The sequence below is a fragment of the Thermobia domestica genome, chromosome 6 (assembly GCF_964235325.1).
Source record: "Thermobia domestica chromosome 6, izTheDome1.hap1.1, whole genome shotgun sequence".
Classification (NCBI taxonomy): Eukaryota; Metazoa; Arthropoda; class Insecta; order Zygentoma; family Lepismatidae; genus Thermobia; species Thermobia domestica.
The window spans coordinates 133,221,860-133,249,485 of record NC_137459.1 but is presented as its reverse complement, the minus strand read 5'-3'; the positions used below and the strand labels follow the sequence as shown (position 1 = coordinate 133,249,485).

At 35.8% G+C, this 27,626-nt stretch overlaps 1 protein-coding gene across 3 annotated transcripts in view; it reads left to right on the top strand.

Annotated features, from left to right (window-relative positions):
- Window positions 1–27,350, top strand: part of LOC145688221 (dual serine/threonine and tyrosine protein kinase-like) — a 60,224-nt gene extending 32,874 nt beyond the window's left edge. For all 3 annotated transcript variants that reach the window (XM_081762127.1, XM_081762128.1, XM_081762129.1), the window contains exons 9-15: window positions 26–238; window positions 1,042–1,225; window positions 4,805–4,961; window positions 8,721–8,967; window positions 9,812–10,061; window positions 19,599–19,754; window positions 26,382–27,350. In XM_081762127.1, the coding sequence (XP_081618253.1) occupies window positions 26–238; window positions 1,042–1,225; window positions 4,805–4,961; window positions 8,721–8,967; window positions 9,812–10,061; window positions 19,599–19,754; window positions 26,382–26,503 (1,329 nt within the window). In that variant the 3' untranslated portion in view covers window positions 26,504–27,350. The remainder of the gene's footprint in view (window positions 1–25; window positions 239–1,041; window positions 1,226–4,804; window positions 4,962–8,720; window positions 8,968–9,811; window positions 10,062–19,598; window positions 19,755–26,381) is intronic.
- Window positions 27,351–27,626: the final 276 nt, after the last annotated feature.

Below are 27,626 nucleotides of genomic sequence, written 5' to 3'. Positions count from 1 at the left end.
GTTACCGTTTACTTTTTCGGAACAGATTCTCAACGCTGCGTATAATGTAGAATTGACAACTTCTACCTCCTCCTCTGTACTACATTCACTCTTGGAAAGATTAAGGCAAATATTCAAGACTATTCATTTACCTTGGTCATCAACGCCTAGTCTAGATAGTGAATGGAGGCGACAAGTGGCTACAGAAATGCTTAATTCATTAAGTGAAGGACGACTTGCACGCAGCATATGTTCTCAGGTACGTTTGAAAGCTCTGAGTTCCTGTTACTTTCCCTTTTGTTTCATTTCATTTTTTTTTATTATTATTATTATTTGTTGTTATATTGCTCTGAAAAAGTATCTATGTTTATACGCTTAATTATCCGTTTTAATGTGTAGGCTTCTAGCGAAGGCTTGAATGTGAAAAGAAAATTGTTGCGTGTGCTATACATGGCAATACCTATCTACGAGGTATGCTTCATAATTAACTTCCTTGTATGATTGAAGTTGCTTAGTTTGTTGTTTTATACTAACTGTGTAATTAAAATGTATACTCACGTTTATAAAGTCTGCCAGTTAAATGAAAAAAAAATGATTAAAATCATCTAATGGTTGATTGATTAATTTGGGCAATAGGGACTTCAGTGCTGTGGCTATATGTCCCCCGTCACGATCTAATAGTGTTGTATAGTCGTATATTGATCAGCCCTCCCAGCTGGTCTAGTAGCTATCGCACATGTCTTAAGTGCACAGGGTCCCGGGTTTGATTTCTGGTTGGAGAATCTTGAAATTTGAAGTCATTATGGTGGTTTGGATTCCACCACTACAATAGGTCCACGTCTTGTATAGCCTCAATGCTGAAAAAGGACGCTAAGCTTCAACCTAGCTAACCAACCGTATATTGATTCCACATTAGGTAAATATATAACGACACTGGTTTTAGTGCATTAATCAAGCCTAGTGTGCGATATGTAAACAGAACACAAAGTTTCAGACATTCTTATTGCTTTTAGTATTTGCATTTTTTGTGATTTCTTATTTATTTTTCAATTTCGTTTACAGTTCCGTGATAAAGTCCGAGCATCTCACGAAGCCTTCCAGTCCTCAATGCGGAACCTTGAATATCATCATTCAGGCCGTTTGGAACGAACTGAAGAACAACGAATTGCTATCAGGAAAGTTTACGCTCCACGACTAGCACGGCTAGCTTTAGAGAGCACTTCAATGTGTGATATGGTTCGATACGGTGAGTTCCTGTGTAAAACTGTTTCCAGAAGTTGAATTTGAAACATGTTTTCACTTTCTTCAACCCTTTTTACTACGTAGTTATTATTATTATTATTATTATTATTATTATTATTATTATTATTATTATTATTATTATTATTATTATTATTATAGAAATCTCTGATACCACTTCAAATACTGTAGCTCAGACATTAGATGATTCAGTGACACAGTCTGTAGAGTCACAATAGGGTAGGATTTTAGGCGATGTAACATATAGGCCAATGTCTCGTATAAGGAAGACGCAATACAGAGATACATATTCAGTATTTAACACTTCATGCATTAGTTTTTAAGAATTACACTTGTAAATATCTGGGAAATTCTCGCAAACGGTCATTAGAACACGAAGGAGGGGCGAACTGTTGTACGAAGAAAAGATGGCGTTTTTGATTTATCTCGAACTGCAAGAAGGGTAGTGTATAAAGAAATTTTTGACGGACCCTGTTTCGCCTGTACCGTGCTGTTCGAAATATTCGGTCATACACCAGTAATCTTCCATATACGTATGCAAACTCCGAGGAAAACCAAAAGGAGTAAGTGAATTTGCCCGTGAATTTTATTTTCTGAGAGTCCTCCTTCAAGAGCTACTCATAAATTCTTCTAATTCACCAACTAACTTTAAAGCTTCGAATGGGACAACCTCGCTAAGAAGGCCAAATGGACTGACATCCCTAGCCAGTCAACAGTTTCATAGACCAGCTGTTTCTCAAAAGTCAGAAACATTTGGCATGCGGACAGGCGATTTGCACTTCGTTCAACGTTTTTCCAATACGATGCAGTCATTACAGTCTGCATCCGGCACTCACCAACATCAACTTCATCATTACCAACACAGGCTTACTCATTGTCTTCACACTTGTCTTCCAAACCTTCATCATCTGAAATGATAAAGTTTTTAAGTCATGCAGTCAAACACGCTACTGTTTTCTCGAAATAAACCAAAATTCTATTAAATTTAAATTCCCAAATCAGGATGAAACTTTCAGATACAAGCAGACTTAAATGAAACACTCCATTTGCAGGGAGAAAAAAAAATAGTACATTCTCTGTATCTCAGTAGTAAATGAAGAGCGAAAGGTCACTCAGACCCACATTTATAATACGCACAAGAGAGCAAGTTGACACCGGTAGGTAGCAAAGAGAAAAAGTAGAGGGGCACAACAAAGTGCATTACTTCATTTGCACAAATAGCACAAGGACAATACGACACCTCTTTGTTTATTTTAGCTTTTTTGTAAACCCGGGCTGAGGAAAGAAAGAAAGAGTGTTAAAAAAAATGGATTTGTTACTGAGAGTCATTGTTCATGCCTAAAAGAAGCCTTGGTCGCCCGAACAGTTGCTGTTTTGCCCCAACGCGAACAAAGAAATTAATCAATATTTCCAACCCAGTCAACCGTATATGTACACTCATCCCTCGTTTTAACGGGTACAAAGGAGGTAATAGCGGTCCAATGCTGCCGATTTTCCGTAAGTTCTGACACTAAGTGTGCACTGGCAAATATCTATAATTACATTGCGAAAGAAAGCATAATAATATAGTACTATACTTCTAATCAAGCACACTATCCAATCTGACACTATAAAATACGTGTACACTGTAAATATACAATATAATACAGTAAGTTCAACATTTTGAGTTTAAAATCAGGAGTTTGAAATTGAATGAGCTACTCCAGATTTCCGTTGCTTCCGATGTGCGTTAGATGGAGATCCGCCAAACGAACATGCGTTAGATGGAGATCCGGAGCGATGAGTGTAGATAGATACAAATATAAATAATTGAAGGACAATTCAAATGAATGCAAGTGTTCTTAGAAAAATGCATGAGACAGTAATGAATAGGAAGACTTTCAAATTTATGCATCCTACAAAAAAATCACAAAAATTCATTGTGGTAGCTGATGCAAACGACACACAACTAAACAAGAGTAAAGTTTTTTACCTTGTATGGGCCAGTATGTCAGCATCTATCTACTCAATGACAGTAACTATACGACGTTGTAGCTGAGGCATATTTTGTAGCATTGGCTGCATGAAGACAGGGTTCATTACATATCGCGATAAGCAAAATTACAGGGATATGGATGGTCGTTTCTAATATGCTTCATCATTTTCAGTAATAGGATCAATCAAGCGTTAAGACACATTTTTATTCAAGACACATCAGACCTCTCTAGAACCACTCTCTTCAAACTGTGCCAGTGGTAGATGTTCTGACTTGGTGGATGTTTACGAAAACATTTGTGAATATATGTTTTGCACTGTCGTTAAGCGATTTCTTCTAGCTAATTCCAACACCACTTCTTCGGATTGTTCGCCATCTTTCAACAACAGCGTTCCTGAGTGATCGTAACAATGGCTCTGCATAGCAAAGTTACGGTATATTAACTTTGCGACTTTTCTTATTTACTGTTGTCTCCCGCGTAGTTATTGACTGTGATACTGAAACGTTGAAATACTATATTTACTATTCTAGTTCCCTCATTTTTCCCTACAGTTTGAATGGCATTGTCGCTTTCGTCACTGTGAGGGAGCTGGAGTCCCATGAAGCACTTATGTAATTAACTGATACATCCATGTACACAGTTACTATAGAAAATCCAATTAAAACAAATTGAGTGACCTATAATTATAGATTTGATTATGTAAAGATTCTTACTCCTATTTGAACGTTGGTCCGAGCGTCTTTTTCTTCAACATCTAAGCTGTATGCGACTGCACCTACTGCTTAACGTGGAACGAAAACCCTACTTAGGCTTTTATCTGAGGTGGAGCATCTCAACCGGAGACCGAACCCGGAACCTTACTTTGGAATTTTGAAATGTTACTTTTAGGTGACTCTTTTCGTTAATAAAGTTCGTAGTTATGTGATCATCTGCTATTTAAGAAGACAGACTACTAGATAATTTTCAAAAGTTATGTAAAACTTATGTAAGTTATTACAAAATAAATACAAACATTATTTAAAAAGTAGTTAACAAGGAACAAAGACAGCATGATAAATAATCAATTACCGCTGAGTTTATTTTTCTAGTCGCTGCCTTAACCTAGATTTTTGGGTAATTCAAATTCTGGTCACATTGTAATTTCTATGGATGGCAATACTGAAAATTCTTCCGATTCATATTTCTGGGTGTAAAATAACATGATCTATTATTGTGGTAAGTTACATTTCATTATCTCTTTCCATTTACGAAAAAAATGAAATGAAATGAAATCTGTAAGTTTTACGTCCCACGCTTATGCCGGTTAGGCTAAAGGAGACTGTGATGATGAGGGAAATGGTGGAATAATGAAAGTGGGAGGAATCGGGAGAACCCCGAGAAAACCCACGAGCACGGTGTTTGTCCACCACAAAATCCACACGGCGCGAGCTGGAATCGAACTCAGGACCCCAACCACCGGAGGTGAACGCTCTACCACTGAGCCACCGCGCCCCCACTCCATTTACGAAAAATGGGCAAAAGAAAAATTGTTAGCTTTCGAAAAATATTTAGTAGTCTGCCCCCTTAACATTATTTCTATTAAATTTTAGGGATGCCTCACCAAGGTAAGGAAATAGGCCGAGGACAGTATGGAGTTGTATTTACGTGTGAATCTTGGGGAGGCCCAGGACCTTGTGCTGTGAAGTCTGTAGTGCCTCCAGATGATAAACATTGGAATGATTTAGCAATGGAATTTTATTACACACGGTAAGTGCTTGTTCATAGCATGATGTGTTATACTTCTAGAAAGAGAAAGTAATTATAATACGTCTTATAAAACATATGCTAAGAAAGTTCAGGAAGGAAATATATATATTTGGTATATACACCAATGCTTTTGACTGTGCATTTAAGAAGAAAAAAAAAATCACATTTATACGGTTCGGCACGGTTTTTAAATTAATTTCTTTAAGAAAACTACGATCGACCGCATAAATACACTAAACAGAAGGTAAAACCCCGAAATTATAATTGCAAGTGAGTTAAGTTTTACACACATATTTTATAGGTACATAATCTTCAACAGAGGGTTGTACCTATGGACGCAGTGTACAGGATATGTTAAGAGACCGTTTCGGTATTCTGTGTATTCCCTCTGTCTCGAATGGAGGCCTCCACGATTGCATAGAGATGGATGTCTTGTCGGGCGTCTTCCTGAAAAATGATGCTTCTTGCTTCTTCACCTGGTGGCACATTTCGTTGAAGAATGTTACTGGAGTTTCAGACCGGACCAGATACCATCCAAGTGAGTCCTATACGTGCTCTATAGGAAATGTAGCGATCCTGCTAGCCAGCGTGACACATCTTTCCGAGAGTGCGTTGAGCAACACGAGCAGTGTGTAGTCGTACATATTCTTGTTGAAGAAGCACATTTCCCTGATGGTGCAGGAACGGCAATAAAACGGCTTAAATAATATTTTGAAGTACTCCGCATTGGTCAATATTCCCTGTATGAACACCAGATGTGAATGATCATTGTAGCTCATAGCTGACCACAGCGTGATGGCTGGCATTGTTTCTACGTTTTGGCTTCCGTATACACTGTGGAAACTGTCACTTACCTGGTCCATATCTCACACCCTTAAACAGCCATCACTGACGTCGAGGCAGAACCCGATACTTATCACTAAACACAGTGACTCGTTATTCATCTCACCAATTTCTTGCGCGACACCATTGCAGGTACGCTGCACGGTGGCAAGGCATCGAAATCTGACAGGTAGCGTCCGCGCTCATAATCCAGGGTCCAACAAACGGTTGCAGATGCTCCTAGTTGTATCTGATACTCCGGTCGTAATATTGGTAATGCGGTGACGTGTGTGGTACTCACCTGATATGGATGTTCATGCGCACCTCTGTATGGTGCTGCTGTTGAGAATACGGTTGACGTGCGATCGCTCTTCGTCGAACCAGTGGTGCCAAAATTGATACGCAATAGATGGAGTCACCGGTGGCTTGGTGGTAGAACGCTCACCTCTGGTAAGCGTCGTCCATGGTTCTATCCCTGCTCACGCCAAATTAGTGGGATATGTAGTGGGAAAACTTCATGTATGTGGGTTTACTTAGGGTTCTCTCGTTTCGTTTTAATTTCTTGATTCCAGCGTTTCGTCATCACTCTTAGCCTCGTCGGTGCATAAACGTGAGACGTAAAACAAGAAATTTCATTTCATTTCATTGATGAGCAGCGAACACTTCGCGTCCAACATGTGTGATTCTACGGAAAGACTTCCCAGCCTTACAAGGCTTATGACACGCCATGGATGAAACTTCGTTAAGAGCACAAATTGAGTTCACCTATGCCATCCTGACACGTTATCAATATTTGCTGTCAGTTTGGTACACAGTACGATACCAGAAACTCCTGACCATTTCTTTAACACGTTACTAACTGCTGCTTTGAGCTCGATGTTTCCATGGCCGGTACTTATTTCTTATTTGATTCACAGCACATAGCTGTTGATCATCACATGTACAGTCTTCTGCCAGTAACCCACGAAAAATAATGTTTTCACAACACTTCTTCAGTGTGTTCAATTTTCATTTTCAGTTACTATATATCAGCAGCGTAAAAGCAAAGATATGTTGCCTTCGTGTGTGTTCTTTGTTTCGCATATCACGTTAAAGCAAAGTAATATGGGCAGATTAAAGAAGCTTAGAAATCGAAAGTTAAGAACAGTTGTGGACGGAAAAAAAATATTTTTAAAAACAGAAAGGAGAAAAATCTTGACTATAACATCATAAATATATTCACTTAAAAATGTATAGGTTTGAGGACAGGAGGAGAAAGCGGTCATTTTCTGTCTCAGGAAGAAGGCAGCTACAAGCTTTCTTGCTTCCATAGAAAGCATAAACTTTTAGTCACTTGTTTATTGTACGTCTTTTTTTTTCTTTTGTTTTGTTTCGACTGCAACGATAATGCTTATTTGTAGATACCATTCCTTTCTTCGTTTGGGGGAATAGCAATTTTTTATTTTGTGATTATGCTGTGTATAATCATGTTTCCTCTTCTGTTTTTTAATTGTTTGAACCTCTACGCGGAGGCAAGAAATGTGGATTAAGAGTTCACAATAAAGATTTGGAATAAAGAGTGAACATCTTGTATAATTCCCTCAGGTCTTTTTCTCAGTCTAAGTGCCAGGATGTTACCTTTAAATCCTTGGCCAACTTCCACTTCTTTTCCCGTTTACGCTAAATTGACTTCTCAGGCTGTATTTGGAGGTTTGTGAAATAAATACCCAAATACAGGGATCCTAAATTTTCAGATAGTACAACAACTGATGTCCAGTAGCATTAAAATATTGCTCCTTTTCTTTACGCGTATGCTTTAAAAGTTTTGTACTCAATGCTGTAGGTAAGAGAATGTTTATAAGAACGCTTATAGGCTTATGAAGTTTATAGGCTTCAAAAATTTGTAATAGCTAAGGATAAAACAGCTTGTAAGATGTTACGAGTGGAAATGAACTCTTACTAAAGGTAAATGAAAAATGGAAATTTACTGACTTCAATCTTCCCAGTAGTATTTCTTAAATCATCCTTTTGTAATAGTTACTCGTTTTTCTCAGTTTAATAAGCCTGTAAAAACATAATAGTAGTGTAGAAAAGTGCATGGTGAGTGCCTTCTGAGTTTATTTATTTGTCTATTTTGTGTAACTTCCGTTAAGCTTGCTTTGGATGGTGGTAGTAGTTGTGGTGATTATACCATTACTCTTGTTCGAAATGGTTGAGCGTCTTACCTACGTTTTCTTGAGCTAAAAATGTTCATAAGAGTATTTGAATTGTTTGTAAGTAGAATGAACATGGAGATACAGTTATATTTCTATTGTAAAACTTAAGTGTAATAAACTTTAGGTTTATATAATATTCTGTTCTTGACTCCTTGATTTACCGGCTTTAAATCTATTTTTTATATATATATAGACAATACTTGGAATTAAAACGTTGAAATATATTGTTAAATTTTCTAAGCTTCTGACGTGTTTTAAAGTATTATTAATATTGACAAAATACACTTTATCCTTCTTGCAACTACATAGTTCTCCCAAGAATCTAATAGCTAGGTTGGTATTGGGTTAAGCATGATTAGGAGTCGTACTTTTTAAACTTTGTAAAGAATAATTTCTACTGTATATTACATATTCCTTTGAAAGAAAACATGTAGTGAAATGTAGATGCTTCTCAGTTTGAGTAGTGATTTGATTTTGTTTGCTTATGCTACAAAGATTGCTATAGAGAAGTACATTTTTTTTAAAGTAGTAATTTATTTTTGCTTTTTCAGAAATATTTTGTTGAAAATAAAAAAGTTTTTGTGTTTTAATCAATCGTTATTTAATTTTTGGGATGTTAAAAAGTCTGGTAAAGTTTTTCATTCGCTTCATAACTTACAACTTTCTGCTTCTAATAATCTATTACGTAAAGTTGTTTACAAAGTGTTTAAGTTATGCAATTCGTTTGTTTATTTGATTTCAGGACAGTACCTGAACACAAGAGAATAGTTCGATTACGTGGATCTGTAATAGACCATTCATATGGTGGTGGCTGTTCCCCCGCTGTTCTTCTTGTTATGGACAGACTAACTCGAGATCTGTTCTGTGCACTGCGAACAGGCTTATCGTGGCTTCCTCGTCTGCAGATTGCTTTAGATGTTGTGGAAGGGATTCGATATCTCCACTCACAAGGGCTTGTTCACAGGGATATAAAACTGAAAAATGTGTTGGTAAGCATAGGCGCTTTACTCTCAATTTTACCATAGTTTTGCGTTACCATAGTTTTATATTCTGTAACAAAAAAACTTAATGTGCTGTTTTGTTGAGGTTTAGTTTTCTTACCATTTTTCCTTCTGCGTTAATGATGTTATTTTATAACGAGTGTATGCAGCCATGTTTTGAGCGTTTATATTTGGTTCTTTGATCTGATTAATATATAACTCAACTTTTGCAACAGGACTTATTGATAGAGTACATAAGGTTGCTAGCTCTAATTCAGTGTTGTGGACAACATTGTGTCTGTGGGCTTTTCTACGTTTCGTTCTTCCCCGTTACCTTCATTTTGCCAATTCTTTCATAATTATTTACTTGAAACATCTTTTAGCGGAGTTGACCTGTGACAGTGTTTCTACTTTTCTCTCAATAGATGAATGTTCCATGGGAGTACATGATAGGCATTCCCCATATTTCTTCTTGGTTCCATCTTTTCTAGAGTTTGAAAATAAACTATAGATTTTCGCAAATATTAATAGCTTATTTTGTAAATGTCTGTGTGTAATGTAATATTTCAGAAAACTATGTAAATATCATATATTTGTTTTCTGTATACGTATATTTGTAATCTTGTTGTTTATTGTCTTGTTTACTGCGAAGCTTAATAAACATATAAATTTAGTAATTGAAGGTATGATTTAGTTTGCTCTTTCTTTTAACAATTAGTTTTGTCACAGAAACTAATTAGGTACTTTAAAATCCGTAATGTCTGTCCATTTCATTTTTACGTTGTAGAACAATATATTTTTGTCTCACATAAATTACTAATACATTTTAGTAATTTAACTTTTGTTTATTCAGCTGGATGCCGAAGATCGTGCCAAATTAACTGATCTTGGATTTTGCATACCAGGAGCAATGATGTCAGGAAGCATTGTGGGCACTCCTGTACATATGGCCCCCGAATTACTATCTGGTCATTATGACAGTAGTGTTGATGTTTACGCGTTTGGTATTCTCTTCTGGTATATTTGTGCTGGACACGTTCGATTGCCTTATGTGTTTGAGCAATTTCACAGTAAGGAGCAGTTGTGGAATAGTGTAAAAAGAGGTAAGTGTTGACGATATTAGAGCGAGTTCAACGGATAAATTACAAAGGCTCAAGTAGTGATCATACTACTTGAGCTTTGTAATTTATCTGATGAAAGAAAAACGTTAATTCTTTAGGAGCAGTTTTCTTGTTTTTGCGTTATTTTTTTATTTTTTGCATTATTTTACTTTTAGTTAAAACTATACATATGTAATGAATTACCGCAAAACAATGGAACCAGCCACTGGGGGTGCAAGCTAGCACATCTCGGTGCCGGTCCCAAGCCCGGATAAATGGTGAGGGTTGACGTCAGGAAAACCATTCGGCTGCAAAACTCAGTCGTGACGATTCATTTCAATATAGCTTCGAAAATACTAGGATGTCCCCCGGAAGCGACCCGCAATGGCTTCGCCTGTCCCATGTGAGAAATAGATTAGGGCTGCCGAGTTTCGAACTGCGTCAAGAGACCTGGAGATACATAAAAAAGAGAGGAGTCCCAATGGAATATGTGCGTATCACTCATGATACATATGAAGAAGCTACAGCAGGGGTTAAAAGTCGTGTAGATTTCACGAACTGGGTGTTTGTCAAGTGTTTTCTTCTTTGAGTACTAGTAATGAATGTCTTGTTTCAACGTTATGGCATTAGAGAGTTATTTTCTTGGTGTACGCTGTTTGTAGATGATGTCTTATGTAACAGGCAAAATAAGCCGTGTGCCTGGGCTTTCTCAAAGGTTCTCCCGTTTCCTCCACTTTCTCCAATGCACCATTTCGTTCACCATCAAACTGACCGTCCCTCTTAGCCTCGAAGCACAATCATCTAACTGTAAACAAGAAAGAAAAAAGGAAGCAGAATAGAAATACAACAGAAATTAAAAGAATGAAAAAGAACCTTCGGAGACAGAGAATTACAAGTCAGAAAAAAAAAAAAACATACAAATACATAATACACTATTAGTACCTTCGCTGAAAAGCTTTATTATATGCGGAGGGAAAGCTGTAGAGAGGAAAATGAAGAACTGAGAATGAGCTAAGAGGATTTTAAGTGGGCGCCAAGTTGGAGTGCAGCGTTAGATGTATAGGCTGTTCACTTTCCTCGTATACAGTTGCTGTCCGATGCCGACACACCGCGGGTGGTGGAGGATGTCACCAAACTCAGTATGGGAGCTTATTTATGGCTGATCGAAAGAAAGTGGGTGAGGGTGACAGATCTGTAGTTGCCATATTTCCCTTTTTGTGCTATTTCTAGAGCTCTTTAAAGAAAGAAAGAAAAAAAAAAAAAAGAATTTTGTATACTTGAAAACGCTTGCAAAACTGTTAATATATATAAAAGTGGTTAGCAAAGGATAATAATTATTATTACCATTATTTTAATTACCTTTGTCCTACAGATTGCCTAAGTAGGTTTTAAATGAGCACATATGATTATTTTTATTAACTACTGAATCTGTAATGACTTTAAGAAACAAGCAATTGGAATTGTGCGAATCAGGATATAAATCTTCATAATTATAACAAAAACACAATAACACGAATCCACGCAGATGTTAATTTCTAATTTATATTTCAGCCAAATGATATTCGAACTTTTTTATTTTATATTTTTTCCACGTCCCTAGAGCTTTTCCTAGTGTTGCTTTAATTCTACGTCTTTCGTACACGGCTAATTAAGCGTAATTTAGTGTTAAGATGTATAATATTAGACTAGTGTTGCCCCCGAGATGATAAGTATCTTGTAAATTCGAGATGAGATTAGAAAAATGACAATTCATCTCCTTTTCGAGACGAGAAGATAAATTTCACGAGTCTGGCGGGCAACTCTAGTTTAATTTTTTTGAAGATATGCAAGTCATTACACAATATACTCCAATGATAAATATGGTTTGAATGTTACATCGTTACATCATTCCCTTCATGAACCTCTTGTTACCCTGAAAGACTCTGATGACTTCTAGATAAAATCAATTGAGTTGAGTTGAGTTGATTTCAGTTTAGCGTCCCGTTCAGCAGCGAGGCTATATGAGACGTGGACCTACTGATTAACGTGGAATCCGAACCACATGAGCTCCCGCCGGGAATCGAACCCGGGTCTCCCACGCCAAAGACGCGTACGCTAACCGCTTAGTCACGAAGGAGCTCTAGATAAAATCAAGACAATGCATTTTGAAAGTACGCAAGACTTCCAAAGCATCTGAATACAATACTCAAACTTCGAAGTAGTCGATTACATCTAGAACTACTGGATGTAATAGAGGAATAATATCAAAGAAAGAACCTATTCCTGAGTCCATATATATATATATATAGGGCAGGACCCAGGATTTTCTGAGGGGCGTGTAGGGGGCGCGCTGGCTCAGTGGTACAGCGTTCATCTTCGGTGCTTGGGGTCCCTGGTTCGATTTCAGCTCGCGCCATGTGGACTTTGTGGTGGACAAACACCGTGCTCGTGGGTTTTCTCGGGATACTCCCGTTTCCTCCCACTTTCTTCATTCCACCATTTCATTCATTTCTCATCATTACCGTCTCCTTTAGCCTAACCGGCTTAACTGTGGGACGTAAAACTCAAAGATATCATTTTTCTGAGGGGGGTGCACTGATAACTACCAGAACATTTGAATTAAATTTCAATTCTGTGTTAATGCCTTTAGGCTTCTGTTGTGTAAATGAGGAATACTGTTTTGCTTCGTGAATCCTTTTTCTTAAACGGGGGGCACGGTGGCTTGGTGGTGGAAAGCTTACTTCTGATGTGTTGGGTCCCTGGTTCGATCCCCGGCCAAATAAGCTTATGGTGGACAACATCGTGTCCGTGGGTTTTCTCGGGATACTCCCGTTCTCTGCCATTTTCTCATTCCATCAATCCTTCCGTTATCCAAATCGTTAATTCCATTATCCAATCCTTCCAAATCGTTAATTGAACTTTTTTCAGTTTGAATAGAGGTTAACGGAGGGTATAGAACCTATTCTTGGGACGCTGAATAGATTGCAAAAAAGATGCTTCTCGATATCTTTTACAGTTCTTGCTCTATGAAAATCAGTATTGAAACCAGAAGTACTCTAAATTGAATCACTTCCGATTTCGATAGAGTGTTGAAGGTTGTGATGATATATATATATATATATATATATACTCTTGAAACCATGAGGCGATAAATATTGAAACCCGAAATGATTAATTTTAATTACTTCTTTTTTGAATAGAGGGTTAATGGACAAACAAACACATTCTGTAAGACTTCCGGCACTTACGTATAACAGTTTGGAAATCTAAAAAATCGGGTCATAAAGTTTGTATGTAAATTTACAAAATAAAACAAGACGAGGACATCTTTTTCTATAATGAAACTTAGGGGGAAAATCTTCGAAAGTGAGACAAGATGTGACTTACAAAATTTACGAGGTGAGACAAGGAAACCTTATTTCTCGTCTCATCGCGTGAAAACAGCTATATCAGACGCATTTATTATTATGTTGGTAATAGTATTCGATCTGTGTTACACAATAGACTTCAGTGTTTGTCAAAATTGGAGAGTGCATCTATTACAGTACATTTCTTTGGTTGTGCTACAGTCAATAATTACTATTTATATAGCGCTTATTATTCTATTGCTGTAATATTTAATCAGTGTTTAAGGGAGACGTTTATGCTTGTTGTGTTACATTGCTCCCTGTTTCGCAGCAAAATGTTTACTTTATCTGAGTTACGGGAAGGTAAAACAAAAGTGTGTTGTGAAAAAGATTTTTAAAAATTGACGAAAAAAGGAAAAAAATAGTCGCTGACCATCAGAATTCTTTTCTTGACAATTTGGAAAGACATAAGGCAACGTTGTACAAGCATTGACGGGTGGGTTTCCCCAGCGGGAGGGTTATCCGCTGGCGTTATTTGAGTGCTGTTTTGGGGGGAAAGGGACCATGCCTTTGAGTTTATGAAACTATAAGAGGATAGTGAACAGAGTATACAGGGTGTTAATGAGCTAGACCAATAAACTGCAAGACATGGTTCCTCACATTAAAATAAGAAAGGAAAGTTCATACGAATTTGTGGGGAAAAGTTCATAATTTCGGACTATGACTGTCCAAAATCATAGGAAAATATATTTCAGCACGCGTTATTTCGAACACAACGTACTGTGGAGCTGGCAGTCCATAATTGCGTATGCGAAATCACATCTATGTTGGCTAAAAATACATATTTCAACAATGTGTAATAGGTGCACAAGGAATTCTCCAGAAGGCATAAGAGTTTCCCAGATATGCTCAGACGTAAAGGTGCGTTTAAAGCAGGCAGAAAGGGAGCCTTAACAGCACTGAACGCGGAACGCATTGGCGGCAAGTCTATATCCTAATTAGAGGCAAGGTGGGGACCACTTTTATGTGAGTTATGTGTGGTTGCATAACTCGAGGGGGACAACAATTTAACGATCCAACTGAGGATTTCGGTGGTTCCTCTTAGTCACAACAGACTGACGTACGCCTGGAAAGACATCTGATTATATTTTGGTAATCAACATGAAAGATCCCGTGGTGCATGTGGATTACATCTTAAGTAGTAAAGGAAATAAGATAGGTGGTATTAGTTGTCAGGTACGATAGTAAGTGTTATTGAACGGATTAGACAGGATCAAAACCTTCAATCACCTTTCAGTTGACAGATAAATCCTCGGCCGGAATCGTTCAATTCTCGTCTCCACGTGTTACTTATATCTAAGGAACGAAAGTCGGTATGTTCCACTCACAGTTCCCTTAAAATGTCTCCCATCTTGCCTCTTGTTACAATATCGACTTTCCGGCAACGCATTACGTGTTAAGTACTGTCAAGGCTTCTTTTTAGCCTTCTTGAAACTTACCTTTTCGTCCGATTATATATGTGGATTCCTTGTACACTACTGCATATTGCTGAAACATGCGCTTTTAGAGGACTTCTGTATCGATTATGGACAACCAACTGTACGGTTCCTCGTTTTAGAAATAACACGTGTTGGAATCCCGCGGTTTTGGACAGCCTTAGCCCTGAAACTATGCACTTTGTCCCACGGGCCCATATGTACTAATTCCGTTATTGATGTAATTAATCATTTCTTACAATTTGTTGGTCTAGTTCATTAACACCCTGTGTGTATATATACGTATAAGATCGAGCCGTATCAAGCTTTTAACTCGACTTGTATAGCACATAGTATTTTGCTACAAAAACATTACAAATACTTCATGTGCAATTCAATGGTACCGTTTTGGGCTCCAAAACAGACCTATGTAGACCGGAAGTCGATTTTTTCTAATGTATTTTTTCTTCTTTTGTTCCGGGTACGAATTATATGCAAAAAAGTACATTACTTGTTTTCCTCAAATACCTCGTTTGCCTTCAAAACAACATTTAGAAATCTAATAGGACAATTACCCTTACTACACAGGAAACCATTTGCTCACCTATCTAAAATTGAGGAATGTGAATTTTGGCAAAATATTAAATAGGCTGGCTTTCACAAGACAGGATTTTTTTTAAAGATGGACATCTTTGTTAAATTAGAAAATACTTAAAAGAAAAGAAAAAAAAATATTTTCAAGTACTTACACTGCAATGTTTCTTTCGCCTCTAGAATGACTGAAAATTGGTCTTTCATGTAAAACTTTTTTAGTCATACTTTCGAGGTCATTTCAAGGGCAAAGTGAGCACTTTTGAAAAAAAAAAAATATTTGAAACAGATATTCTTTTTTTTTTTTTTTTTTAATGTACATTCCAAATCTGAATTAAAAACTAGCAAATTTTAACAATGTGAAAAGAAGTATGTATTTGTTATAAAGTTCATGACTTTCCAGATTTTCTTTCTTGTTGTTATAGTTTCAATGTAAAATGTATAGCCTTTTGGCTTGTTTAAAATTTTGTTAGTAACTGTTTGTCACTTATGTTTATAGATAAAGTATTAACATTAGAAATGGCAATATATAATAGCGAAAAATAAGAGGAACAACGAAATATATATCAGTAATACCGAAAATGACCAAGAAGTAAAACAATTATTTTCTACCCCGTATTTATAACTTCTCTGTAATTTCGGATAGAAGGTTTTTTGAAATCCATGGAGAAATTTTTGAGTTAAACACAAATACATACGCCATCCATCAAAGTCTTACAATATGGTGTAGAGTTTGGAATGAGAATAAAATGTTTACGACATATGAAGTTTGCTCTTCCGAAACTTCACGTTGTATTGTTTGGTAAGGAAACATTATTTATGGAACTATTTATTCATGGTGTTAATGAACTCAGTGTTATAAATTTAGGTGATTCTTTGTATGAAATGAAAGAAAAAGTTCTAATAAACATGGATTGGAAAACGCCTCATTTCAAAGTTATAAACCACCGAAAATGCGAAACATCACGCTTTAAAATGCCCTGATTTCAAAAGTGTAGGACCTCTCGAAAGTTGTTCTAGGAATTACACAGGAACTAGTATGCGATCAATCTGAATATCCATATTTCACAGTCCTCTGGTACTCATGCAACAAATACTCAATTAGTATTTAAAAGTGTATCCCCGTACCTCAACTTACTTTCTGCAACTCCTTACTCCGGTCCCGGTGGATTGTGAAATATGAATATTTAGACAGAGCATATACTAGCTCTTGTGTAATTCCTTGAACTGCTTCCAAAAAGTGCCATAGTTTTCAAGCCAGAGTGTTTTAAAACGTGAAGTGTCACATTTTCGGCGGTTTATAACTCTAAAATGAGGCGTTCTCCGACTTACGTTTATAAGATTTTTTTTTTTTTTTTTCATTTTATATAAGACATTGCCTCCTAAGTTTATGACAGTGAGTTCATTAGCACCCACGTGTTTAAAGCTACAGATTAATGGAGAAAATATTAGGACGATAGTTTGAAACTATGAAGTCACTACCTTCTGACGATTTCTCTATATGATCTTTTGAAGAAACTTATTCCTTCAATTACGAGTTTCTAATTCCAGACAGATCTTTCTTTTTGTTACATTGACAAAAATCAGGGAGAGCATAAAGAACTGAAGGAATAATAATAATAATAATAATAAATAATAATAATAATATAATGATGATGATGACGGTGATTAAAGAACATACAAATTCATTTGGCGGAATATCGCAAAAGTATCATTTCATCAATTCGCGAGTTATATATAGAGACGAAGTATTGAACTTCAAAATAAAGATTTTATATTAATTTACTGTGAATTGCATTATCAAGAGCAAAGAGTGTAGCATTCTCCACAAAACTAAAAGTCTGTGGAAATTCCATGTTTAACTTATTCATTTGAAGAACTACCAGAAAGTGAAAAGAAAATAAGTACTGAGAAAAGAAAGAAAGAAAAGGGATGACTGTTACCGTTAAATGACTCGATATTCATTGGTTGACATATTTAAGTGGTGTTTTAAATGATTTGAGCAGAAGTTTAGAACGAGAATATAAGGAGGAGCTTATCCAAACAGCTTCAAACGTAGCTTTGAATTACATTAAATGCCGTATTCACTTTTGTACAAATTCATCGAAAGTAGGATAACACTCTCTTCAGGTTAAAAAAAAAAATAAATAAATAAAAAATAAATGGTTAGATTGACGAAGTTTTGTAAATTGATACAAGAAGACCATTAGAAATCGTAAGTTTTTCTTTTGAAAATACATATTCGTTGAATACTTGCATATTCTAAGTTCGTATTGAAAATTAAACAATTATGTTTATTATTATTATTATTATTATTATTATTATTATTATTATTATTATTATTATTATTATTATTATTATTATTATTATTATTATTGAAAAACTGAAAACATGTACAGAATTTTAGATTTTAAATCAGAGATCTGAAAAACCTGTTGCAAACCATTGAAACTAGTTTAGTATTCAGACTTCCTTTTTTATAGACTTAGGTAGTCTCTGAACTTAATGATATCACGTGTTGTCAGCTGAAATACATTTGTCACAATTCTTATAAAATAGCACAAGGACGTTTCTAATATATATATATATATATATATATATATATATATATTTAATTTGATTGAACAATTTAAGTGTATTATGTACTGTTTTATAATTAGTGTCTGTATATACGTATGAGCGTGTTTATGCTTGTGTTTTGCGTATAGACGTTCGCTTCGCTAGCCCCACCCAGTTACAAAAACGATCCTTCTGGATATAAAGTAAGGATACATCATCCTCTGATGCTCTTTAAAAGTTTTGATTATGGACAAATGTTTTCAAATAATGGGAAGAAACTTCCGATTTGTAATTCATCAAATGCAGATATTTTTAATAAATATTGCTTGAGAACGTTGAATTCATATCTTTGACGTCGTTTTAGAGCTATATACTACCCAAAGCGTAGGAAAATAAGTTCTTAAGCTAACTAGCAAGGGGACCTATATAAAACGATTATAAAATTTCAGATGATTTAAAATCTACTTCATTTAAATGTTTTGTTTTTTTTTTTTGTCAGAATCGTGTAATATCTGGACAATGAATTCTAGAGAATAAGCGTAGATATCAGATGATGATATCTATCTATCTATCTATATATATATATATATAAATGGTTAAAACAGAGACCTACCAAAGCGGCCATTTACCTCATTTACCTATCTCACAAGAGGCTACTTTATAAAACACTTGCACTAAACATTTCATCAGGCTGGAAGGAAAGACAAAAAAGGAAAAATAATAATAAATAAAGAAAAGGAAAAAAATAGTGACTGAAGAGATACATTTATATTTATTATGTACAAAAGCATACAAAAATTGAAAAATATAAATTTGATAAAAATATTTATGAAGGGTAATTTTAAAGAACTATTGACAATGAGAGATAATGCAGAAAGTCAGTCAACTGTGTGCGAAAAATAATACTGACAAAGAAATAATAAGAAAATGAAATGAAATTTGTGAGTTTTACGTCCCACGGTTATGCCGGTTAGGCTAAAGGAGACGGTGATGATGAATAATGAATGAAATGGTGGAATGAAGAAAGTGGGTGGAAACGGGAGAACCCCGAGAAAACCCACGCACACGGTGTTTGTCCACCAAAAGAAATAATAGTTTGCAAAGATAAAAATAGGTGTTTCGGAAACGGATTGATGTAGTGGGGTAGTTTATTGTTGAAAGTTAAGATCAGGGGCATAGTTTGGGGATAGGATGATAATATAAGCGTCTTCCCATCATTTTCTAAGGTATAATCAAACGTATTCTTGTGATTTTTTTTTTGGTGACTAACAGATGGGGAATTTGAGTGTATATTGAATTACTCACCAGATAATAACAACATCATAATGACATACGGTGAAGAAGATATGCTATTAGCACTTTCGTTAAGCGCTTATAAATAAGTAGGGGAAGAATTAGGGAGAAAAGAAAAGGGAACTTAATGAACAGAGAGTAGCTGTGAAATGATCATGTTTAAATGCAGGGTCAGTGATAAATAAAGACTTTTGTTTTATATAATCCTATCTTTCAGTCAAATGGATAGATCAAAAAAGGCTTGATGGTTAGGCCATATGAAATTTATCTAACATTTTCTTATCTTCTAATGATAGGTGCGCGTCCTGAGCGGCTTCCTCACTTTGATAAAGACTGTTGGTATTTGATGGAAAGGTGTTGGGATGGTGATCCCTCTAGAAGGCCTCTGTTGGGTGATGTGCAACCATTATTAGAAAATATCATTGAACGTTATCGATCAGGGAAAAAGCCAGGTACGTATTCTGTCATTCCCTACATATGTTGCAGAATTCTGGTGTGTTAAAGACAGAGGTGTGTGCCAAACAGTTTAGAATTAAAACAAATATAGGTGTGAAAGAAAAAGACACCAACATATTATGATGTGTACTTCATGTTCTTGTCATCCATTTGAAACATTCTCTTAAGCACGTCTTACTTTATAAGTAGATTTTTTATTTTCTACGTAGTTAAGCTTATGCATCCTTTCAATTTTGTGTTTGCGTGAAGTGCTTCGTTAGTAGGAAAATGGGAGAAGAATTCTGGGGTAGATAAAGATCTCAAAGGTTGGAAGTTAATGGAAACTGAATGGAGGTGAATCACACACTAGAAATATATTACTAACGAAGTTTTCTCACAATCGAAACACGATTAAATGTAGTACATATTCAAAATATTAGCATTTCGAATTAATTATAATCGGATATGCAAGAGAATTATACATTATTTTAATTTTCTGTAGATATAAATAAGATGTATTGAATCCTTTACTTTAATCTCCAGTCGTATATTATAATGTAGAATGCTGTGTCATAGCAAGAACAAATGACAGCAATGTGATAAAACTCCCAGACAGTTATTGTCGATCTCACAGATAGAAAAATGATGAATGTTTCTGTGTAATACACGGAAATTTATATAATACATTGCGTTTTAAAGCTGAAGCATATTCGTCATATTGACATTGTAGGGGCATATTTTTCTAACTTATTTTCGTTCCCAAATTCAGACATTTTATCCGAAAAATCTGCTGCCCCAGTCTTAGACATTATCACTTTGCTGTTTATTGATATTTTTATTCGTATTCTTGTTTTATCTTGTGATCTCTACAGTGCTATTGATACTGCTTGTCCCGTGTGACAGCTCGCTGCGTGCACGTGGTGCTCGATGCTGCGTTGCCAGCTTTTGCGTCGGGTATTGAAACTATACGAGTAGAACGAGTGAATTATTTTTTGTTCCATATTAACATTTACTAAATGTAGAATACCTATTTAAAAACGCACTTATGAGAGAGACAAACATTATTGTAAATTACGTTGGCACAATATTAAAGTACGGTAAATCCAACCATTCCTCCCTCTGATTTTATTTCTATAGGAAACTTTTACTTTCACTGCAGAAAACAGAAATTTCCATATAGCTGTAGCAAAATTACTATCATCAATACTGAACCTTGTTTATAATTACTGAACTTACGTTTGTATACCACATATCGCAAACAATACGTCTTCATTTTGAACTCGTTACATTTGTATTGCTATAATTTTAAAAATTAATATATATATAGCAGTAAAGAAGAAAGAGAAATGTACTTACGTTTACTATGTGATTGGGGATACTCCCAGTGAAGAATCACTGTCACTTTCGGAGCTGGAATTAACAGATATTATCACTTCCTACACACACTGTTCAAGAATTCCCTCTTTATCCCATTGCTCGTCTAGGAGATTCTTCGAATGTTGAACAACATTAGCCCAGTCTTCCGCAGTGACACTATCAATTGCTTCTTTTGTAAGTCTTTCCACTTCTGCCACTGTGAATTTTTTATTTTCCCTCATGGCGTATCCTTTTACTTGCGCCCAAATATTTTCTATAGGGTTGAAGTGGGCGTGGTAGGGGGGAAGTCCTATAACCTGGTGACCCTTTTCCCTTGCTAATTCGTCAATTCTGTACAAAGGGAATTTGGGCTTGTATATGGTCACCAGTTCTAGAAGCTCTGCCTTCTTCATGTCAGGCTCTAACTGCACACTGGTATTGCGCTTTAACCAGTCCAAGACCTCAGACTTCCGGGACTGAATTGTTGGACGTTTGTCGAGCATAACAGAATGGTATGGGGCATTGTCCATAACAATGATGGATTTAGGGGATATGTTTTCCAAAATAGATTCTTGGAACCACTTCGTAAATGTATCGAAGTTAATTTCCTCGTGATAATCACCAGTTTTTTTAGATTTGAAAATGAGGAGGCAGTTTGGGACAAAACCACGAGATGTGCCAGCATGAAGAATAATTATTCTTCCCCCCTTCCCTATTGGTGAACTCATTGTACTATGCGCAGTATGATCGGTCCATCCTTTTTCTAATGTGTGGCCTGCATTGACCCATGTCTCATCTAACCAAACCACTTTATTATAATCACATTTCTTCATAGCTCTGAGGTACCGACAACGCCAGGCCACGATGTCACTTCTTTCCATCAGCACTGTGCGTTTGGAGAATTTGTTAAATTCGAACCCCAGATCTATGAGACAGTTTCTAAGTGAGAACTTACTTCCGTGGAACAAGTTCGCTTCTTTAAGGCTGGCTTGGAGCTTGCTTAATGTAGGATGTTCCTTGCGCATATAATAAGCGTAAATGTGGCAAGGAAGGGCATCCCGCTGGAATGAATCGAGATTTGTGACCTTTTTATAGCAGCGATGTTTTCCTAGAGTTTCAAGCAGTACCTGCGGTGGTCCAGGCTCGTCCTTTCCTTGTTCTTCCTTCTCCTCAAGTTCCCCCTCTTTCCGTATTTTTTCTTTCCCAATTCGCGACACTGTTCTGCTAATTTTAAGGGCAGCCGCTGTCCTTTCTGTAACTCGATTTACATGGATAAGAGGACCACCATTTTCTCTTTCCCACTCAAAGTATTCGCGTAGTGAACACACCATCTCGCGAGCTTGGCCTCGTAAAGCGACACCCTGTCCAATTTTTGAATATTTCTTTACAGGCGAGTGAATTCTTCGCCGCCCCCGTCTTCGACGAACAGGATTTGAACTTTCTCCCGCTTCATCCATTTCAGAGGACATACACACACACACACAAAAAAAAAAAAAAAAAAAAAAAGAGAGAGAGAGAGAATCAGAAATAAATAATGCACTAAACACAGAAGTACCGTATACACGAAACACGAAATTATTCACTGCAAGTAAATCTCAGTTTTATAAAATTAAATGACACAAAAGAGATCTAAAACGAATGCTTTCAGTAACCAGCAGGTCCACTAAAGTTGACATCCGACTAAAACAATGTGCATTTTCTTATATTCAAACTGGCAACGTGCGGAGAGGGTGGAATATTTACCACTGCAGAGCGAGAGAAATGAGCCACTATAATTGGCTGAACGTGCTGTTGCCGTAGAAACAGTCCTTCTTGGCTGATTGTTATGACCACGTGCAGGATGGAAAAGAACATAGGAAAGCAACTGTCACACGAGACAAGTTGTATAAATTGAATTATAAGTAAATTCACCGGAATAGTGATTTTGTACTTACACAGGATGGATCATTTATGTTGATACGCCCTTGTAAGTTTTAAACTAATTGATAAAAAAATGCTGAAATTGTGTACGATACGGATATCGATAGGAGGACATTGTTTCGCATACTCTGCAATATCACCACATAAACAGTGTTTCAAACTCAGCATAAGAGTATAGATTTATTTTAAATAGCACTATGTCAGATTACTACATATTTCAAATCTTCATATTAAACGAAAATTTACAATATCACAAATATTCAAACTTTAGAGGCCTCTACAGTATAATACAGTAATAATGCAAATGGGACGGACGGTGCGATGTTCAGCCAAAGTGCCTAGTGTTGATTACTATGACATGATATAACTATTTCGAATGATTAGAAACAAAATTACAAGGAATTGAAACTTTGACTTTCCTAAGGGCTTTGTTTTGAAACAAAGTGCTTAGATAAGTATCATGTCTAAGCACTTAGTTTTCGAAGTACGTAGGGATTATAATGCTGTTTACAGCAGTTTGATATCTCAAACCGTATCGGATTTATGAAAGACGTGGTAAAGACTTCAATTCTGCATAAAATGCATATTTGTGAGATCTTTTTGTAATATATGTTGATTCCCTTTGCTTCTACAACATTAAAACAACTTAGTTGCAATTGCAATAAGTTCTCACAATTATATGATACTAAGCAGTGTTGCAAACTTTATCAATATTTATTATATCTCCAGAACAGTTTAAGATATCAAATTACTTTAAATGTCATTATGCTCTTTACATCAATTGAAAATCTTCTATGTGATTGGGAATGATACTTATTTAGGCACTTTTTTCAAAATAAAACCTTCCAAAAAAGTTTCAGTCCCTTATAATTGTGTATATAATTCGAAATATGTTATATCATGATAATAGTATTTCACACAGATACTTTGGATGTGCATTGCCCCGTCCGTGTCACTTGCGTTATTACTGTTAGAGAGGCGTCCGAAGTTTAAAACTTGGGATTTTGTGATACTATAGCGTCCTTAGGTTGTAACACTAAATAATAAATTTAAGTTTTCGTTTAATATGTAGATTTGAAATATGTAATAACCTGAGGCAGTGCTATTAAACAAACAAGCAAAAAACAGTTTGTTGGATTGGCAACACTATTAACCTGTTGGTGTTGCAGAGTATGTCAAACAATGCCGTCCCCCCCTGTCGATATTTATATCGTACAAAATTTCATGTTTTTCTATAAATTAGTTTTAAAGTTATAAGGGCATATCAATATAAATGGCCCATCCTGTACATACGCTAAATGGAAAAACATTAGGTACTCCTACTAGCCATTCACTGATCTATCTTACAATTGGGGTACAAGAGAAAGATGATGGTAGGTGGCAGTGGTCCTAATATGGCGTTCGTGGAATATATTATACAGGATATTCAATATATATATATATATATATATATATATATATATACAGTACTCACTTACCTTAATAGAACATGTAACCACCCCGAACTGTCACAGAAATAGATAGATGATTGTACAAATGATGAATGTCTGTCTGAACATATAGAATCCCACGCTCACTGTAATTTTTACTGTTGATGAGCGATGGGCGTTACTGGAACTCGGCTGTTGATCAGGCGCCGTCTAAACCATGTCCTATACGTACTTGATAGGGTTTAAGGTACTTAAAGTTTGTATTCTACGGTTTAAGCCGTGTATTGAATGGAACACGCTGCGTTTCTCTGGTTGTATGGGGACGCGCGTTATCCTGATGGAAGATCAGAACAGAATTGACGATTTTACGATTGTACGATACACTAGATATACTCCCGTCAATGAAGACCAGAGTTTGCCTAAATGTATATTTTATTGCACTCCCACCCGAATTCTAGATGTCCGGTATGGGTCTATGATGAGTGGGAAAACACTGTGGAATTTCCCCCTCGGTACGTTGACGAACATGCTTGCTACTATCACTGTTCACGAAGCAGAAACAACTCTGATCGTGGAGTATCACCGCTCTCTGCCTTGCCACTGTAGTGTTTTCCGACACTACCGAAGGCGTTATTGGTGATGAAGTGTCAGGTGTAAACGAGCGAAAAAAACGTAGAAACGTTGAGTTGCTTCCTGAAACCTGTTGTTTAGTGTTCGTGCGTTCGCATGGTGCACCACTGTGACTTTGATTGCACTAAGGGTCGTCGTCCTGTCAGAGTGACTTGAACGATTCTTTTGTCCAGGAAGTAGGTGTGGGTTGAGGCACGTCTGCAGGAGGAACCCTCTACCTTCCATCATGTACATCGACGATGGCTGACTGACATGTACGATGCATGGGAGCAGTAATTCTATGGGACGATCACCCCGTCTCTTTCTCTTCTCTACACTACGGTTGCGCTCTTAGTTTCTTAATTACACAGTAGGTTTTCGCAGGCATCGTCGTGGCTTTACCGACAAACTGACGTACACGCAGATACATTCGTAGTGTAAAGTTTTCAAAATTTAAACGTATATTTTGAAGATTTATTTTGGCTATTGTAAAATAAGAAAGCAACAATCATTTTATTTGTTTAAGGAAATAAAAACATGTAACTTAAGCATCACACCACAGTTACAGGAAGTTTTCGTATAAGGAACATAGAGTAAGTAATTTCATAAGGAGGACTGAGCTAACCTCTACACGACAACAAGGAAGCGTCCGGATCCCGGAAATCGAGGGTTCTGGTTGGGTACGGGAAGTTAGATCGGGGAGTTGGAATTAAGGTCTGAATGTGAAAAAGACAAAGCTAAGAGCTTCATAAAATTGAATTAGCCAGTAAGTATTAAAGCTGTATACGATGTTGGATAGATATAATGATTATATTTTTGTACTATTACGATTTAGTAGATATGTGTATTCAAGACCATTTTTGAGTCGTGTCAGCTTGTGGTGTGATGTCGAATATATTCAAAGAAATTGATTTCTGTTATTTCATTTGTTATCCTAAGAAAATCATTAAATATATCCTTAAGTTTCATAATACACGTTACAAATTTCTGATGAGCTACGCTCTTTTCCCAAGCATAAAAAATTCTTAGGTATTAAAGTTATTTCAGTTTGAAATTCGTAGCACACGTTAGTAATGTTGTCCGACGACCCTCAAACTACTAACAATATGATTTCTTCGATTAGAGTGTCTTCTACGGGGCGAGTGTTTTGGGACCTTCAAACAAAGGCTACCATGCTTTCTACTGATACACGTTATAGTTCGAATTGGACGTTGTATTCGGAGTGTTATTAAGTACGTTTCAAAATATTTTTTGTGTTTTGAGGTTAATTTTAGTTTTGTGTCAATGTACTGGTTAGTTTAATTAATGATTTTTATTTATTTTTGACAGCAACTATAGTCATCGAGAAGAATTTAGTGGATTGTGATGTAAGTAGCCCATATGTGGAGCTAGAACTTGTATCATCTCAATATTCAGAGCCAGTTGGATTTCATCATTCCACAAAGTGCTAAATAAAACTTTCATTATAAGAATCTTAAGTAAATTGTGATAATCATGTATATATGTATTAATGACATGTATATATAACATGACAGTTTTTTTTTTTTTTTTTTTTTTTTTTTTTTTTTTTTTTTTTTTTTTTTTTTTTTGTAAAATGGAATGACACTTGCTTTAGAAAAATACATTTTACCTTATTGAAGGTTGTGAGCTGTGTATGAAGATGTTAAAACCGTATGTATGTGTTTGCTGTTTGTACATATGTGGTTAAGTGAAATTGTTATCAATGGATGAATGAGTTCTGGTCAAAAGTAAGATCAGATGAGCGCAAAAGTCATAATATATATAGTTGTGTTCCTTATGGAAAGTGTATCTTTAGTAGCAAACTTTCCAGTAATTTTATATATATACACTGCGTAACTTGTTTAAACGAGTGTTCATTGTTGATACTCATGCTCATGGAAACTTCTAATTATGATCTGAATAATGTTAAGGTTAAATGAGGCTGTGTTGTTTTGTATTTTAAGCCCTGTGTACTAGGAAGTCTTATATTTACGCAGAAATAATTTTGGAATTAAAAATCAAAGAACATAAGACCAAATTGTTGATTTATGTAAATAGGTTAAAGAAGTTAGTTCTTTTAAATAAAAATCTTTATGATGGATATATTTACCATAAATTGTCTTAAGAACCTGTGTAATTATTTTGTGATAGAGAGGATCTGTATGTTAGAATGTCGAAACTTTATCCAGTTGAACTGGAATTTATGTAAAATATATAAATATATATATAGATACTCTTTTTATAAATTATGTATTCTTACGCTTAATTTCCAAAATAATAAGAATTATTATTATAAAAGTAGAAGTTTGTCATTTCCTTTCATTACTGTGTATATAGGATTTACACTATGTAATGGAAATCATGCATAATAAACACTTTTTAAATCGTACGAGCTCTTTATGTGCCCAATGATAAATGAAAATGCAACGTTGTCATTTACTTGGACCCACAACATAAGTGAATGAAGTTACTGTCTTTTACGCTAACGTGTCAATAGCCAAACTCCCATTTCAAACATGCTCCTATTATGTTGTGGGTCCAGGTAAATGACAACATTGCATTTTCATTTAACAT